Consider the following 18,822-nt stretch of genomic DNA (forward strand, 5'->3'; position numbering starts at 1 on the left):
GAAGACCTCAAACTATTGAACTCCTATGGGTGGGATTTGGCCATGATTCCTTGATCTGTAGAGTGACAGTCATAGGCATAGGAAAGAGCAGCAGGAAGTAGACCTTCCACCTCCTGCCCAGGGAGCAAGAAGCAACACCACATCCCAGGGGAGGCCGCCGAGGCCAGGGCCACACTGAGTCCTGACGCCTGCGGGACAGGTGGTCCCTGTCCTACTGTGACAGGCCAGGGAACTTCTGGGAAACTGAGGCAGCATGAAAAGCCCCACTTCAAATCCCAATTCCTGTGATCAAGTCAGAAAGACCTCAGACGTGTCACTCAGAGAAGCAGGCACGAGTGTATTAGAGGGACGGGAAAGGGGAAAAGGTACTCTCAGGGAGGGAGTGGGTCCCCTCAGAGAGGAGAGGGGCAGCACACCCCTCCCACATTTCAGTTTTATTGTAGGGTCCCAGGGAAGTTTCCAGCAAGTCCCATCTAGTTCCACCCCTTGACTCTTAAGTAACAGCAGGATGACATCAGACTTTCAAGTCCCCACTGCCGTGACCATTCTAGGTCACTTGGGCCTATGCTAACTGGTTCCAACTGGAACCTGTTCTTACAGATTTATTGTTGGGGGAATTATCCTTATTTCCCTGAGTTCTGAGATCTGATCTGTGTAAGGTCCACAGAAGCCCACCCGTCTGGGTAACTTGTGTTCCTCTTATTGGAATTATTTCAGGCCTGAATTTCTCCTGCAGGTAAGAGGTAGTTTGTTGACATGCCCTGTCCTCTTAAGCCAGGCAGAGCTGCAGGTAAATTGCTCCTTGGAAAAGAAAGCCTGTGTGGGTCAGCATAGTGGGCCCATTTTATAGAATTATTCCCTTACCTTATGTTCCCACCACTGGCATGTGGCTGTCCCCCATCAACACCCTCTTTGACTTACCAATGTGACCTACAAAATTTGCATGCATCACAGCAGAGGACCCTAGGACTTTGGATCTTAAGCAAGTAGCAACTGCAGCTGCTGCCTGATGGTGGGTGGGAGGGAGGTTGTCTCCCAGTGCAGACTGACACAGTCTTAGGCAGGGGAATGCTGCTCTTGATTAGCCAAGGGGTTTTGTCAAGGCCAATCAGGAAAAATAATCAGAAACATTTGCATTTATGGGACAAAATCTGGACAAAAATGTCGAGTCCAGACAGCTCTAAGCTCCAGACTTGCATTTCCAATGGTGCACCTGCCATCACCTCTGGATAATCACAGCCTCCTGAGTTTCCACCTCAAATATTTCCTTTCCCCATCCCCTATTGACCCAAAATCTCAGTAAAAAGCCCTGCAGCTTCCTTGTTTAGCCAGAACCCTCAGAAATGCCCTTGGTCCCTTCTGCTTCCTTTTTACCTCATGCATCTAACAGCAGCTGCCTGATTCCAGGTCCCACTGCATCTCAAGCCCTGTTCTCCCACAGGACTCCTGCCCCGCTGGCCTTCATTGCTCTCCTATCTGCCGGCCTGACAGCGCCCCCTGGTGCCTGTAGGATGTCTGCGTTTCTAGCAGGCCCTCCCTTTGTTCCCCAGTCCTCCTCTGTTGCACCTGTCACTCTTACAGTCCTCCTCCCTGCTGACTTGGTGTTGGGCTGCCCTCTCCAGGACAATGGCTGCCCTCTGCAGGAACCAGGGCGTCTGTCTGTTCAGCACAATGCCTGGCTCACGGAACATGCTTGAAAGTTAATGGCTGAGGAATACAGTGTGATTATAGGTGGGCGGACTATTACCAGCGTTCTTGAGCAAGACTTGGCTCTGGACGGTACTCAGCTGTTGTGGACTCAAGCTCTCTTACCTGTTTCCCAATCGTTGTTCATGAAGTTCAACACAAGACAGTAGGAGGAGTGCTGGAGGGCAGAAGGAGGCAAACCGCAGAGCCAGCTGCCCACGTTGCTGTGGGGGGTTTGCAGGGCCAGCTCCAGTGTGCTGTCTTGACATGATGGATGCTCTTGTGCCGGAAGTTGGAGCAGCCCTGAGAATGGAGCAGGGGTGACCAGTCATCCCTGGTCAGGGAATGCCATCCTGCCTTCTTGCTTGCCCCTCCACTCGGAACCCAGGAGGAGGTAGAGGGGAAACTCACCAAAGTACCCTGTGGCTCCTGGCTGAGGATCCTCAAGGCCATGTCTCCTCTTCCCAGTCCCAGTCCCCCCACAAGACCCCACCATCACTCCTTTTCCTATGGAAACAGAAGACCAGCTGCTGCTTGGGCTCCAAAGAGGCTCCTATACAGGGTCCGCTGCAAGCTCCTCCTGTTGTGCTGCGCCCCAGGGGCCACAGCAGGGGCGTGCCCACTCAACTTCAGTGGGCAACAAGGCAGGAAGAGAGACACGGGGAAGGATATGTGCGTCTTACTCCCTCCTGTGGGGCATTGTTCTCTTCTGATTTCAAAATCTGAAGCTTCACTTAAAACCCTGTTTGTCCTCCAAGAGTCAAGTTAAGAAAAAAGGACAGGGCTTTATTTTAAAAAAAAAAAAAAACTGCAGCCGGGCATGTGACACACACCTGTACACCCGGCCACTCAGGAGACCGGGGCAGGAGGATCCCAAGTTCAAGACCAGCCTCAGCAATCTAGAAAGGGCCTAAGGACTTGGAGGGACTGTGTCTTAAAAAAGGGCTAGGGGTGTAGCTCAGAAGGAAGTGAGCCTGGGTTCATCCCCTGGAGCCCACAGTCACAAAAAGAATCGCCTAGACTGAGATCCATTCAGGAGACGTTGTGAATCTGATGTCCCCCAGTTTTCCTTCCTGTTTTTGTAGAGAAATAAGGAAAGCGAGGTGAGTGAGTTCTCCCACACTCCTGTCTTCAGCAGGAAGGAGCCTGCCTGGCAGCCCAGCCCCTGAGCGCCTACTGTGTGCGGGGCCCTGGGCAAAGTCCTTGCCTGGGCTCAGCATCCTCTGCAGGGTTCACTGTGAAACCCAGGTGTGAGCCCAGGTCCCGGGCAAGGAGAGATGAGGTGACACTCAGAGCAGCCGCTTCCCAAGCCTGGTCTCTGCCCTGGCCTGTACGGCCCCCACTAAGTATCCCGGTCCCTGAGCCGGCCCTGACTGTCCAGGCCACCCTCTGAATACCACAAGCTGCCGAGAGCAGCAAGCGGTTCACACAGGCGAAGCTGTGGGCAGCGCGGGGCCATGAGGCCCAAGCGCGTGGCCATGGCTGTGGCCTCAGGCCCATGTTCCCTCTGCTACTCAAGGGACATGGACATGAGCCTCCAAGAGTCAGGGCTACTTCCTCCCCCCACGGTTCTACCACGTCCCTCAGACCTGTCCAGGTGGGATGGAATCTGCCTCTCCGTCCTTTGCTGGGCCTAAGGCCCCAGAGAATCCACCTCGGTTCCCCACGACAGGCTCTCAAGCTCACGCCTCCTGACGGAGGCTCTGTCCCCAGGCTGCTCTGCCCCTCCTGAGAGGCCTGTGCCCATGGAGAGCACCTTGGTTCTCACCCATTCTGTTCTCCCCGGGCTCCATCAGCCTCGGTCAGCGGGGCAGACAGCCCTGCAGCAGCTCTGGGCAGGGGTCCAACCCTCTCCCCTCCCTCTCTTCCTCCCACCTGCCACCTGACTGGGCATGGTCCCATGGGCTGTGCTGCTAGAACCCTTCCCACAGCTGCCAAAGGTCACCCTCCACCCTCAGCCAGCCAGGTGTCTCTTGCCCACATCACCGTAGCCCTCACTGCCATACCCACAACCCCCTGCAAACTGAGGGGAGCCATTTTCTGTTATTCTCTGAACCAAAACCCAAGCCACTTGGCCCACAGTGTCCTGGCGAATGACCTGACCCCTGCCTTCATCGTCTCCTTCCACTTCCCCCTTCCACATGGCTGGTCTTCTCCTAACTCCCTCAACTCACCTCAGGGCCTTTGCACTTCCTCCCCTCCCCTGCCCTGCCTGGAATACAGCACCCCCACTGGAGGGTCCTTCTTAACACCAGGTCTCTGCTCAGATGTGACCTTCACAGAGGTTTTTCACGATGTGCTTTGGAAAAACCACACACAGTACCCTTCACCCTCCATCCTTGGACATAGCAAGGTTTCCTTGTCACTTATCGCCACTTGATATTCATTGCTACGTTGTTCCACTTGTCTTCTCCTGTACCCTCCCCAGGAGGGAGGAGACCAGCTCCCATCTGTCCCATGTACACTATGCACAGTGTCAGCACAGCCCAGAGACTGGTGGCAAGAACGCAATGCCCTCACCTCCCTGAAGATGTACACACCCGAATCCCAGGAACAGGGAATGTGTCACCTTACCTGGCAAAGGGGGAATTAAGGCTGCAGAGAGCATTGGCACCTGCTGACCTTACCATGGGAAGACCCTGTGTGGCTGGGCTGGCTGCAGAGCGATCATAAGGGTCCTAAAGAGTGGGAGAAAGAGATGGGACGTGAGAAGGAGCCAAGAGCTAAGGTCTGCAGACGCGGGTGCCTGAAAACAAGGAAGCAAACGCGGCCCAGAGCTCGAGAAAGAAGCGCCCGACCCCTGGATTTCAGCCCAGGGAGGCGCATCAGGGGCTCCGACCTGCGGCAGGTCAGGCATGCCTGAACCACCGAGTTTGTGGTGATTTGTTACAGCAGCCACAGGAAAGGAAGGCAGCGCTCAGCACTCTGTGGAAGGAAGGGTTAAAAGAATGAATGGGGGGGGTGCTGGGAGTGTGGCTCAGACGTGTGAGGCACTGAGTTCGATTCCTAGCGCCACATATAAATAAGCACATGAAATAGAGGTCCATCAACAACTAAAAAATATTTAAAAAAAAAAAAAAAAGAATGAATGGAAGGAATTGGAGGAAATAGGTTCTTGAGCCCCAACATCCCCCACCCCACCCCCCCGCGCCCCCGGCACCCATAAAGGCCATCTCCGTCTCAGTCTGTCTCAAGATCTGCCCGCCCTGGCCTCCTCCTTCCCCCTTTGCTGGCAGCAGACCACTGGCTAGCTGCACCCCAGGTGGTAGCACTGCCTTGGGAACTGCCTGCAGACCCCAGCGCTCAGCTGGAGATTCACGCCCCGCCTCTCAGGACAGTCCTGACTGCCCATTTTTTCTTAGCGTTTAGCATCCTCCCAGGAACTCCCCTGAAATGTAGGACAAGCTGAGAGGAGACGAAGGTTTCCAAAGACCCGAAGGTCCCTAACCATGTCTATACGCCATCCCAGGGGATCCTGAGAATCTCAGTGGCTTTAACATCCTCATTTGCAGACAAAGAAACTGAAGTGTCACCCAGCCCCTAGTTCACTTTCCCCGCTTACTCACAACCCCTCTTAACAAGCCTGATTAGAGGGCCGATCCCCAAGATCAGACGTTGTGCCCCAACTGTCACCCATGGCTGTGGTTGCCTGGGTGCATGCCAGTGGGCAGAGGTTGTGGTGCGAATGTGCACATCTGGCAGTGAGCACAGAGGAGGATTCTCAGCAGAGAAGGGCTGCTGTGGCCTCCTGGCTCCCTGTGCCGGGCCCTCTGGCAAGGTTGTCAGATACTTAAAACCGCGGCAGCAGCAGCTACACAGCTCAGTCATTCACCACCCCGGGTCTCACCCTGGCCTGGTGCTGTGGGCAGAGCATCTGAGTTGTGGGCAGCTAGGAACTTAATTGAAGCCACACATGCCCCCCGGGTGGTTGACTGCATCATCCCACCCGCCTCAGAGGCGGGCCTTCCACTGATGAGGTGAGACCAGCCCACCTAATGGAGAGTGGACTGCTGTACTCAGAGTCCAGAGTATAATATATAATATCATTGAAAAAAACATCTTCATAGAAATACTCAGAGTAATATTTGACCACGTTGCTGAGCACTGTGGCCCATCCAAGTTGACACATAAAATTAACCTCACAGCGATGGAGACATTAACTTATTACAAAGACAGGGTGGATGTTCTTGGAGTCATCTGGAATTGGGAGCCAGGCCTCCATGACTACTGCCCAAAACGTATGTGTTACAGACGTGGTACTGGGGACATCCGAGGCTCGCCACCCTGACCACTGCAATCACCTGGGAGCCATGAGAAGTTACGGTGTCAGAGCGCCTCCACATCGATGGCCACTGCTGGAGATCCCCAACGTCCCCGAGGTGCAGCTGGGAGTGAGCCTCGGGCTGAGTGAGCATTCAGTCCTCTCCCCGGGATGATGGCCAGCAGGGCCAGCACGGGCTCTGGGGCAAGGTCAGCTGGACCGAGTCCCACTTGCCTTCCAGTTAGTTATGGGGTCTGGGACCATTTTATCTCCCAAGGCTGTGGACTGACAGCTCTATCCCTAGGGGAGGGTCCTCCATAGATGTCACCGCCATCTGTCACCTGACCCCTCCCTGCAGCGTGGTGTTATCAACTTGTCTCTTCCCCGTTGTCGCCGTTTAAGTTCCTATTGTAATTATTATGCTTTGTCCATTTATGAGCTTGGAGGTGAATACTGTGCCAGCAAGTGTTATCTTATTAAGTCCTCACAATAGCTCTCTGAGGAAGATGCTTAAGGAGACACAGGGAGGCTAAGAAACCCCATAATCGTCTGAGGTTTATAACTGAGTGTTAAAGCTTTTTAAAGAACTTTCTCCCACAAGATTTCAATTGGGCTTATGGCCTCCGGGAAGGAGGAGATAAAAACTGGCAGTTTCCAGATGTCAACATTATGTACCAAGAAATCATAAGAAAATAAATACTAAAATTCTTAGAATTAGTGGGAGTTCAGCAAAGCATCAGGAGACTTGGTATGTATCCAAAAGTCAGCCCAGTTCCTGGGTGACAGCAATGATCCATGAGAATCATATTTAAAAATAAAGAGGCTGTCCATAATGGGAACAAAAACAAAACACAAGAAATGTGGCAAGAAAGTGAGGTTCAGGGCTGGGGATGTGGCTCAAGCGGTAGCGCGCTTGCCTAGCATGTGTGTGGCCCGGGTTCGATCCTCAGCAGCACCACATACCAACAAAGATGTTGTGTCTGCCGAGAACTAAGAAAAAAATAAATAAATGTTAAAATTCTCTCTCTCTCTCTGTGTCCCCCCCTCTCTCTCACTCTCTCTTTAAAAAAAAAAAAAAGAAAGAAAGTGAGGTTCATACATGACTAAACTCCTAAACTTCACTCACTAACTTTACCAACGAGCTAAGAATATTTAACCTTTTGAAATGTGGCCTCTGTACGCAGCAGATACCTCTTGACCCAGTCCAGAGTTTACACAACCTTGAACACAGAGAGCAGTGACTTTCTTTCTGCTTGGCTGCCTCTGGGCACACTTACATCCAAAAAACTCATTTCAGATTTAAAATATAAAAATTATGAAAGCTATTGTAGGCTTAGAGGTAATCGCAAAATGCACATAGAACAGTTTAACACATAATCGAATGGACACATACGTACAACTGCAAGTGATCAGGAACTGTGTGTGGGTTGTGGGTCTCCTTCCCTGGGGGCGGACAGACCTACCACCTGCTTCTGCAGATGGCACAGGTGAGGGGTGCGCCTGGTCACATGGCTGACGACGTGGCATAAGTTGTGACTTCCGTCTTGCAGGGGACTCTGTCTCGCTGGCTGTGAAGAGGCAAGCTGCCATGCTCCCAGCAGCCACACGCAGGGACCTGGGAGCAGCCTCTCATCTACCAGGATGGAATGGCAGGCTGCCGACCACGGCCTGGGCTCTGAAGTGGGCCTTGCCCAGGTGCCAGTCTTGGCAGTAGTCAGCTGCTCCTCCTCTTGTTGACTGCACTGTAGGACACTCGGGGAGAAGGGGACAGATTCAAAAATTACATGTAGACTGATTATAAATCTAAAATACTTGTTTGTCTACTAACAATAGAAATAATTGGTTTCGGTTTTCAATTTTTTAAAAAATGGGAAAGATCCCCCTGCCTCTATTTCCATGACAGTGTGGCTTCTATCTTGGGTAAAAATGGTAACAAGTTTGGTCACAGGGTCCTACTGCCCCATCGTAACAGATGAGAAATATCTCACTGGTCTTATTTTCTAGTGACCAACTAAGGCAAAGCCAGAGAGGCCTACTGTGATTTTAGGAAATGACCAAAACACCTCACTCAAAATTGCTCAGCTCCAACATGGTTAGTGGGCACCCATCAGGGGTGCAAAGGACTGCCCCCCAGGCCCCGGGCTGAGATTCCAACGTGGTGGGTCTTGGATGAAGTCGAGAGGGGCATGTGTGTCTAGTAAAGGTATAGATCTTAAGGACATGGCTTAGGCAAGTTTGCACATATAGGCACAAATCTAAAAAAACACCATTCAGAAGGAGTTGCTGAGCGTGTCCCATGCCCCAGCTGTCTCCCGCATAACTTTCCTGAGCAGGAACTCCACCATCCTCCAGGCACCAGTGTTCTAAACTCTGCCATCATGGTTTCTCCTGCACTTGAGCTTCCTGTGAGTGGACTCACACTCTGCCTGGACTTTGTGCTCAGCAAGCTGAATGCATTCTCTTCATCCAAAGTTATTTACTTTTATTGCTGAATATGGATGGACCACATTTGTTCCTCAGTTCTCCTGTTGATGGACAGCTGGGTTGATTCCAGCCTTAGAATCTTTTGAACAGCACTACCCCAATAACCTTATCTGTTTCTTTGGATGCACACAAACATTCCATGCTCCCATATAGACTTAGGAGTGAGACTGATGGGTGCAGGACAGTTGAGGCTTCATTGCCACAGTTGCTGCCAAACTGGAATAAACACTTTGGTAAGGAGTTTCAGATCTGGGCAGTCTTGGAGCACACCTTGAGAAATGCTCCTTGCCTAAAAACTCCACTATGGGCTGGGGATGTGGCTCAAGCGGTAGCGCGCTCGCCTGGCATGCGTGCGGCCCAGGTTCGATCCTCAGCACCACATACCAACAAATATGTTGTGTCTGCCGATAACTAAAAAATAAATATTAAAATTCTCTCTCTCTCCCTCTCTCTCACTCTAAAAAAAAAAAAAAAAAAAAAAAAACCAAAAAAACTCCAATATATGGGCAAAGATATTCCCTAGTCCACCTTGTCCACCTTTCTTGGGGTTCGAGGAGGGAAGAGCTTGCCTTTGGCAAGGTGACCTGAGGAAGAAGAGAAACTCCATCCATATTGCAACTTACTCCTCTCTCTGCCCCAGAAAGCAGCTGAGAATAGGGGATTTCGAACAAGGTCAAGAAGGTGAGAAGCCAGAAGTCTGTGCCAGCACACTAGCCCAACCCTGAACTAGAATAATGTTCATTATTTCCTAGTAAAAAGAGACCTCCCCGGAAACTCAGGTTATTCCTGCAGGGAGTGAATATCTCCTCTGCTCATCTTAAACAAGATAATTGCAAGGCAGTTTCCTGGTAGCCACCCTCCTCACAAAGGAGGTGAGATCAAAGGCTGGCATGCCGCCTGCTGAGCCCAGCAGGCTTGAGAACCAGTGCCAGTGAGGGGAGCTATCCCTTCCAGCCAACTTCAGATGTTTTAAAACAGACCCAGCCAGTTTCTCTGAGGGCAGCCAGCCAGGAAACAGGGTTTCCTGCTTGGAGGCAGGGAAGGAGGCCTGCCAGGCTGCTGGCCCACACTGGGCTTCCTCTAGCCTCTCTGGCCGGAGCCTGTTATCCAGCACCCTGGCTCAGTCTCCGCCAGCCATGATCTGAAGCTGCTCTCTGCTGTTTTTAGCTGTGCACTGCAACCAAGGACCTCGGAAACCAGAGACATGCAGGCCACCAGAATCGGGAGAAGGGCTTCTGCTTCCCTTGCAAGTCAGGAAGTGTGGGAGGTGGGTACGAAAGGCGCCAGCTCTATACCAGGCTCTGTGCGTCCAGGATCTCACTGGAACCAGAAAGGTGGGCTAATGGCCAGCCGTGCCCCCACGCCAGGTGGGTCTCACATCCCGTCTTCAGGATCGTTGTGCTCCGTGGATATCCTCTACCACACGTAGCACGTTCATTCTAGAATCTTCCTTCAAACTCCTCCCACCGCTCGCAAAATTCAGGGAAATGACAAACCACATCTGCCCTTCTCTCAAAGCCGAGTGTGTCCCCCAAATTAAGCAAGGGGCTGGTATTAGAGGAGGCCCAAGGAGTATTAGTCATGAAAGAATCAAAAGTACGCCATTCTGCACACCGACTACTTAAATTAAATGCATCTTTAAAACAGCAGGTGTAATAAGAGCACTCCAAACTTCGTGACATTTCTGGAACCAGATGACAGCAGATGAAGTTCCCATGGGAAGGATGCCGCATGCTTCTCAAGCTTGTCCGACAAGGAGGAGAGGTGCGGCGCTGTTTGCTGCCCTACCACTGAATACATGAGCAAATAAGCAGCTAAGTGAACTTTGAATGAATACAATGAAGAAGTCAAATATATGATTCATGGATTTTTTTTAAAAAAATTAACTTATTAATTAAATTTAGAATGTTGCAAGGTTCTTCTGCTTAACAGTGACAGTGAAAATCTAGCTCTTAGAAATAAAAAGTGACCCTTTTAAATTAGCAATGTCTAGAGACATTTTTGGTCATCACACCTGGGCAGGGGGTGCAGCTGGTATCTAGTGGGTAGAAGCCAAGGATGCACCCAAACTTCTTGTAAAGTCCAGAATAACAACCACCCCATGAAGAATTGTCCTGCCTGAAACATCCAAGGCTCTGCTTTCCCTTCCATAATTAGATAATTATTAAGAATTGATCAATGGTACAAAATAGAAGACACAGAGACAAACTCACATAAATACACTATCTCATATTAGTCAAAGGCTCCAAAAATATTCACTGGAGAAAAGAAAGCCTATTCAATAAATGGTGCTGGGAAAATTGGAAATTTGTCACACATATTACAAAATGAATTTAAACCTCTATCTCTCACCAAGCACAAAACTCAGCTCAAAGTGGATCAAAGACTTAGGCATTAGAACAGATACCCTGCACCTAATAGAAGAAAAAGTAGGCCCACCCAGCACAGTAATTCTTTTCTTATTTTTACTTGATTGATTGATTGCAGAACTTAGATCCAATCCAACGCCTCCATCATGCTGGCCAAGCACTCCACTCCTGAGCTACATCCCAGCCCTGTTCTCTTTTTAAATAAAGGGATCACTAATACTAGTCCTACTAAATTGCCTCTTAGGTGTTAGAGCAGAAACGGCATGGGTTTTCTTTTGGGGATTGTTTTTGCTCACCCTTAAGTAAAATATATAAAAATAGTTATCAAAGGTTAAAAGTTAGAATCTTTCTTTCTGGGCCTAAATACTCATGGGCAAATTTGAAGTTGGTTTTTATTCAGTAATAAGAAACTATTGCTTTTTAAAAATGATCCAAACCATTGGTTGTCAAGTTTTTCAGTAACATCATTTTTATAGAAAAAAATCTTACCCAGAATTTCAATTTGTAAAAAAGTGGTAAGTGGATATTTATTAAAAATAGAATGCTCTAAGTTCAAATATATAATTAATGCAAAATAGGTCACAATTAAAACTCAAGTTTGATTTGCAGATTGTATCACATTGACATGATGAGCATTAGTAATTTTATATATTTATATTATATTGTTATTTTTATATCATATAGTTGTATATCAGTCTCAACAATTTCATGTCAATCTCAGTAATCGAACATTTCTCCATTTCATTTTAGATGCACAGTATTGAGGAAATCGCGATTTGTTCAGATGGGACACTTGCAAATGAGATTTGTAAAAATTCACCTTGTTAACTGTTATATCAGCAAAAATCATCTATCCCCAGATTTTCCCCAAAGCCATCAGAGTTCAGCAAGGCAAGTGAACATCTTGATGGTGTTAGAATTTGGTACATATTGGAGGTCCACTGGCTCTCCTCCTCTCCCTCTTCTGGAGTAAGAGCCATAGTCAAATTTTTTGGTTTTGTTTTTTTGCTATTGTTTTGGAAAGTATTTTTCTTAAAAGCATGCTATGGGGTTGGGGTTGTGACTCAGAGGTAGAGCACTCACCTAGCATGCATGAGGCAATGGGTTTGAGTCTCAGCACCACATAAAAATATTGTGTCCACCTATAACTAAAAATATTTTTTTAAAAAAGCATGCTAACAAGTAGTGGGTTTTACTGTCCTAAGCTACAGTAGTGTTTTAATTTTTTGCTTGGTTTTCAATGTCTGGTACAGTATATCTCCATATAATTACAACCTCTTTGGGGCCTTTAATGATTCCCAGGAATATCAAGAGTGCCGCTGTGACTGTTCTTCATCACACTGGGGCTCCACTTGGCTCTGACAGGCTCAGGGGCATTTACTAAGTAAGTGAGTTCCTTGGAGGAGAATGCATATGCCCAGCTGGTTGTCTGGTGATTGATACCATTATGCAAAGGCAGAGATCACGAGCTGTGGCTGAGATCCCTGCTACAGGCAGGAGGATTACAAGTTCAAGGCCGGCCTGGGCAACTTAGTGAGACATGACTCAAAAACAAAGACAAAAAATAAGACACGTAAATGCAGAGACCAGTGTCAACATGAAGGTTTTCTTTCTGTCAGGGATTCCATTTGGCATATCCAGTCTGTATATTCAGTTTGCATTGCTCAATGTGCTCAAGTGCAGGGCATCCACTCTGCCATCCAAGAACAGGAACGCTGGAGAAAGCAGCTTTGCAATCCACCGAGGCCCACGAGGGACAGCAGTCCTCTAGTCATGCTTCCTCATCTCAACCCCAAGAGGTCAGCATGAGGGTGGAAAACAGGACCCAAGATCCCTGACTGGTCCAGCTCTTTCTATCACACTGTATAACACTGCTTCCTCCAGGGTGAGGACCAGGTCTACCTGCTGCGCAAAGTTGGCAGATGAGGCTGACATAGGGCGCGTGGCCGCTCCCTCTGCCATCAGACATTGCTCACTGATAGTGCAGCCTAGAAAGGCTTTGGAATCCTTAAACAGCTTAGGTAAAAAGCTGCTCTACAAAATGAATTTGGCCTACACTAAGGAACTGCTGTTGCCATAAACAAAGCTAGAGGGCAGGTCCCATCTCACCTGTGAATTTCTCCTCTCCAGAACTGCTCGCGATTTGGGGTGTGCGACCACTGATAATGAGCACACTGCTGACTCTCAAGTGCTACTTGCGCCTGTCTTCTCCCTCCAAAGGCAAAGTGGCCCTTTGATTTCTAATTTCCTTTTAAAGTTTACTGTGTGTACAAGTATCTCCCTTATTGAAGCAAGTAAAGATCTTGGGTGCATTTTTTAAAAAATCCAATTTTGTGACAGATGCTCTTTTCCTTCCTCCCTGGGGACCTTCTCTCAAAACTGTTCTAAAATCCCAAGTGGCACTTTTTCCTAAGTGCTGTTACTCTACATGCATTGCTCTGTGACTCAGTCACGTATCTTGAAATCTATGACACGTGTAATTTCCATTAATATGTGTTAAAGAAAAACTAACATCATACACATCCTCTGGCCTGGTAGTGTCTGTCATGCTTTTGTGGATGGTATTTTTTTTCCTCTTCAAAGTGGATTTAAAGTATTTATGTACACAAACGTATATCCCTTTTACCCTCTAATTTTTGTTCTTCCACACTTGTGCTGGTGATTAAACTCCTGTTTCCTTCTTGTACTCTAGTGTAAATGGCCCCATTTGCTAAAATTCAGAACTTTGATCTATAGCTAACTTGGCCTGGTCTAAGGACAAGGTAACCACCTCATTCTCTCAGATTGTCACAAGTTTCATCCACACCATTACTCAATAATTCCGTGTCCACCCTAGCTCTAGACACCAGAGTAATATTTAGTCTCCTCTTCCTGATTTATAGCCGTTTTATTCATGAATCATAGGAGCCACTGATTAGCTCCTTAGGAGGAGAAAACATTTTATTGGGATTGTAAATTCCTAATTTTATGATGTCTTTCCATCAAGATCAGCGCCTTTCACTTTACAGCTTATGTGGATGCTTGGGAATTTTATTTTCATCTAAATGCCCCAGAAGGAGCTACCTGAAGCCATGAGGGTCCCCCAGACCTTCCCACGAGTCCCCCCCACAGGCCCCATCACACAAAGCCAGTGACCCACAATGAAGAGAAAAGATATTTAATTATTTCTCAGGCTAATGTCTTAAAGCGCTCCAAGTGTTTTCACAAGTGCAAGGCGGGGATTGTTCTCAGCCAACATTTACCAGTGATTCCGACACACGCAAAAGACTCCAAATCATGGTGCTTTATACTTACTTTTAATTTCTGCACTAAAAAAAAGGTAAAAACGATGACAATTAGGTAACAGTGACTTCAACTTTGCTGTTAAATTAACCTTTGCTCCTGTGGCAGAGGGGCAGGGAGACAAGAACATTGAAGTGTGACGATGGTGGTAACCAGGACATCTTAATCTGGCTAATAAGGGCTCTGAACGCCTGGACCTGGTGCTGTAGCCGCTAGCTCGGGAACATGACAGACAACAGTCAAGATACGTAAAAAAAAAAAAAAAAAAAAATCCCACAATTCCATTCTTAAAAGCAAGCACAAAATCGACAAAAGAAACACATCCAGGGTTAATGTGTGCCCCTGTGTGATCTGGGGGCGGTTCCTGGAGACAGCCCTGTGGCGACACACCATAGGGGAGACAGACATCAGCTCCTCAGAACACAGCCTGTCGGCTGCAATGCGCGTCCCTTCTTCCCTCCCTGTGCAGGAGGAAAGGGGGAGCCCATTCACTCCCTGTCCAAGCTCCCAAGCTCCCGTGGGACAGCAAGAGTCATGGGCTGGGTCTCTGTGCTTTGGAGGCTGCTGCCTCTGGAATGTTCCGCGTTCTCAAGCTCTGGTTGGGCTGTGGGTTTTAGTTACGCTCCACACGCTGTTTAAGTGCTCACTTTATTTTTCATGTGCAAACTGCTACTGTCTAAAGCTTTCAGAAGGACGCGTACAGACACGAGCACCCTGCAGGGACGCAGGTGGCCACCCAGGCCCTCTTCCCTCCTGGGCGGCGGGGGGGCGAGGGGCGCGTTACAGAAACAGTTAAGAGAATATGCTCCGCTGCGGTTAAACACTAGTCCCTGATTCGGTCCATGGGTGGGGAGGGCGTCCTCAGTAGGTGATTGTCCACTCCTTGACAGAGGCGTCGTGGGAGGTGGTGACCAGCGTGTGCTCGTCTAGCCAGGCCAGGCTGCTGACATGGTGTAGCCGGTGTGCATCTGGGGAGAAAGGGAGCCACTTAGGGAGCTGGACCTTCTCTGCTTCTGTGTACACCTGTCTAGGAAGATGGAAGCAAGCCTGTGCCATCCACAGGGCTCTGGGAACCTGGTGGCTGTCAGCCAGATCCCCTTCCACCTTCAGAGGGACAAGCCTGGAAGGACAGGAGCTGGGAGCAGCCATGGTTGGCCTAGAGCTATCGACACTGCAAGGTGATGAGCAGCATCTCTGGCCTCTGCTTGCAGCCCCCAGCAGCTCCTCTCCAACATCAAAATGTCCTCTCCCTCCACAGGGAGGAAAAACTCCTTTCTCTTTTATGCATAAAGCAAAAAGTTTTAGGTAAGAAAACAGATACTCAGCCAATCCTCAGCATCTGGATTTATTTTTGTACTGGGGATTAAACCCAGTGTCCCTTTACCACCGAGCTGAGCTCGATCCCTAGTCCGTCCTTCCTCTCTTGAGTCAGGGGATTACATGTGAGCACCATGATGCCTGGGGTCTCAGTAATTGGGTTCTGGATCTGTGTTCTCAACCAGCCAAGGATCCGAACTGCAGATTGCCCATAGTGGTTATATCTATCAGAACACAGACTTCTCACTGTTCCCTAAACAACAAGGTATAACAACTCTTTACACATTGTTACACTGTTTTAGGTATTTTAAGTAATCTAGAAGATGTGTCTAAATTATATATCAATACTTACTTTATTCAAGGGACCGGAGATCTTGAACTATGATGATCTAAGGTCCTGGAATCACTCCAGAGGGACTACTATGCATATCACCAGTGGTACTGAAATGGGGGGGGGTCTTTCCAGTTCCAGGAATGGGGGTCCTACCCTGGGTGGCCCCCCAACTCTGGGGTCTATAGTCCCACCTGGACAGGAGCAGATACAGCCCCAGAAGTCAGCCATGAGCCTCTGAAGGCGGGTGGCACATGGTGCTGGTGCCCAGGTATGGTTGGACCTCAGCGCTGTATCCACATCATCACACTGGTGGGTGCGGAGCTCACCCTCGGGCACAGAAGGCAAGCTAGAGGCAACTGGTGTTAGAGGTCCTGGCTGAAGTGCAGGTTCAGGACCCCCTTCTCCCCACCCTGCTGGCTCCTACAGTATTTGGTCCTTGATTGGTCTCACTCATGAGCCTGCCAATTCTTACTATGTGGCTGAACACTTCCTTACAGACCAGGACGGCCCCCGGGAACCTGTCAGGCCTCCTCCACCTGGGCCTTGGCACACCCTTCATTCCCTGAAGCTCTGGGGTGGACTCGGGTCAATCTAAATAGGAAAGGATCCAGCTGTACTCTTCTGTGGGCAGAGTAGAGGAGTGGCCAGGGCAACATGGAAGCACCTGGGAAGAGGGGAAACTTGAGAACCTTGCTGTCCCACACAGGGTTGACAGCCACAGGACATTGCAGAGCCCTGCGGATGAGCCACTAGCATAAGTGGAAGTGATTAGATGCTGGGCTAAATCAAATATACTCTTAAAAATGACATTTTTTTTCAAAACAGAAAATCTACCATCCACATGCAGCTTACGCTTTCGTTCTACTGGATACCATCATGACAAGAAAGGCTGGCTGTGGATGGAGAGTTAGGAGAGTGGATAGGAAAGACATAAGGAGCCCTGCTCCCAGGTGCCACCCAGGGAGAAGTACCCCAGAGTCCCTCTGCTAGGGTCAGCAGAGCACCTTCTGTTAGCCAAAGAATGAGAGTCCCAACTCTACTGGTCACCTCTCTAGATGTCGATATAACCCTAGACACTCAGCCCTGGGGACAGTAGCCAAGGTACAAGTCTCTGGGGTGGCCTGGAAGGCCCGCTAGGACATTCCCTGCTAAGGCGTGGGTGGAGTCACCTTGGATCTTGACTCTGGTTTCTGGGTCACTCAGGGTCCAGACGTACACCATCATGTCCATGCCACCAGAGGCAAAGTGCTCGTTGTCTGGTGACCAGGCCAGGCAGACGATTTTTGCATGGTGTCCATAAAAAACGTTGTTCTCCTAATTGCAGGTTGAAAACAAAGGTGGAAAGGTCAGGGTTCAGATGAATTCCTTCACACGAGGGCCCACGTTCCTTAAGCACATGCACTACGCTGGCAGCACTTAGGTGTCTCTGTCTCCTTGAAATAATCACAAGAGGCGTCTGGTACCCCCAGGGACAAGGAGACAGGCTCAAAAGGCACAGCCAGGAGCCTCCTGCCATGGGTTCTCCAGGCCCATGCTGCCCAGCTCAGAAGGGTCTGAGGCCCACTCACCGAATAGCCATCAGCAACGCTGAACACGGTGACCACCTTACTGGCATCACACACGGCGAGGAAGGCGCCATCATGGGAGTAGGCCACGTCTGTCACAGGGCCCTTGGCCTCCAGGAGCTTGCCCTCGTCCTTCAGTGTGCTGCCCAGGATTGAGTACACACGGACATTGCCATCCTGCAGGTGTGGACAGAGGAGGGGAGTCACTCCCTGATATGCAGGAGATCTCACCTCTTTTGAAAGGAAAGGGCATGCTGATAGGAAGCAAGCCTTTTCCCCTGCCAAGAGGGCTCTGGCTGCAGGGGAGCTGTTCTTTCTTCCCTGGCACCAAAAGCCCTCAACTAAGGTCTTTAACAGTTCTCCTGGCTTCCTCCCAGCAGGGAAGAATGAGCAGGAGGTTATTAGAACTGAACTCCAGGCCTCCCTATTCCTAATCTGTGCACTGAATGCTTAGGAGCCTGCTCTTTCTGCTCACACCCCACCCCGTCAGATGCCAGGCAATGCTCACAGGCCAATCTGGAGAAACCCACGCATAGCCCTCCAGGGTGCTCCACATGTACCTGCTCCCTCCAGTGGGAGAGCACTCCCTGTCCACATGTTGGCAGGCTTCCCAGTCACCTGGTGCTCAGATACCTCCTTTCAGGGAGGCCACACCTAGCTTCCAGGGACTTTGACATCTTAGTCACCACCGGTTCCACTGAGGGCTGGTCCTAAGAAGCGTTACACATGCTTGGAAGGAGTGAGGGCTGACAAGATGTACAGTGACCCCGCTAGAATCCCCCCATCCCTGTCCCTGTCCTCCTGTGCTGTCAAGAGCCCTTCCTGGACTCTGGATGCCTACTAGTAGCAAGGGGTCAGGGATTCGTGGTCTGGTAAGGAGGAAATCGGCCACAGGGAAAGCATTCAAATCAAAGGTGTGTTCCCAGATTGCCAAGATGGCTCAAGGTGCACCCAGGAGATAATGGCATCAACCACCAAACATAACATCAGGCTAAATAAGCTGAGAGACACTGACTTGCTGAAATGTTACCATGTCATTGAAACAAACGAAGCCTACTGAGTGTAGTACATGAGAAAGAGCACCGCAAGCACAGAGCTGTGGCCCACGTGGCTCATAAAGACGTGTGGCTAGACTAGGAGATACCAGGGCAATGGGCACTGTGGAAGCCTGAGAATCGGGTGTGGTGGGGGTGGGGAGCTAACCCAGCTTCCTCCTCCTTGTGACCATGTGAAGGGTACCTTCTCACCCAACAGGAAACAATTCAAGGTCTAAGGAGCAGGGCGTGGTAATGAGGGCACAGAAGGGGGTCACTAGGCTCAGACCCAAATGTGACAAGGACCTGGCTGTCCACCCCTCATGAATAGGCAAACATGCCAGAGGGCAGCTGGAGATGGACCAGGAAAGGCCAGTGTGGGGAAGGAGAACAGTGACAGGTCCAGAGCTCCAGAGCAGAGCCTTGGGGACAACGGCTACTGGAAATAGGGCTGGGCTTGGGTACAGGCAAGAGGGGGTGGAAAAGTGAT

At 49.6% G+C, this 18,822-nt stretch overlaps 1 protein-coding gene across 4 annotated transcripts in view; it reads right to left on the minus strand.

Moving 5' to 3' along the window:
* Positions 1-13,941: 13,941 nt before the first annotated feature.
* The window catches only part of Wdr1 (WD repeat domain 1), a 40,563-nt gene continuing 35,682 nt past the window's right edge, over positions 13,942-18,822 (minus strand). For all 4 annotated transcript variants that reach the window (XM_078021038.1, XM_078021039.1, XM_078021037.1 and 1 more), the window contains 3 exons: positions 17,302-17,475; positions 16,903-17,047; positions 13,942-15,050 (listed from right to left, as the gene is read on the minus strand). In XM_078021038.1, coding sequence (XP_077877164.1) covers positions 14,944-15,050; positions 16,903-17,047; positions 17,302-17,475 — 426 coding nt within the window. In that variant the 3' untranslated portion in view covers positions 13,942-14,943. The remainder of the gene's footprint in view (positions 15,051-16,902; positions 17,048-17,301; positions 17,476-18,822) is intronic.

This window comes from Ictidomys tridecemlineatus, chromosome 9 (genome assembly GCF_052094955.1).
Source record: "Ictidomys tridecemlineatus isolate mIctTri1 chromosome 9, mIctTri1.hap1, whole genome shotgun sequence".
In the NCBI taxonomy this organism is placed as follows: Eukaryota; Metazoa; Chordata; class Mammalia; order Rodentia; family Sciuridae; genus Ictidomys; species Ictidomys tridecemlineatus.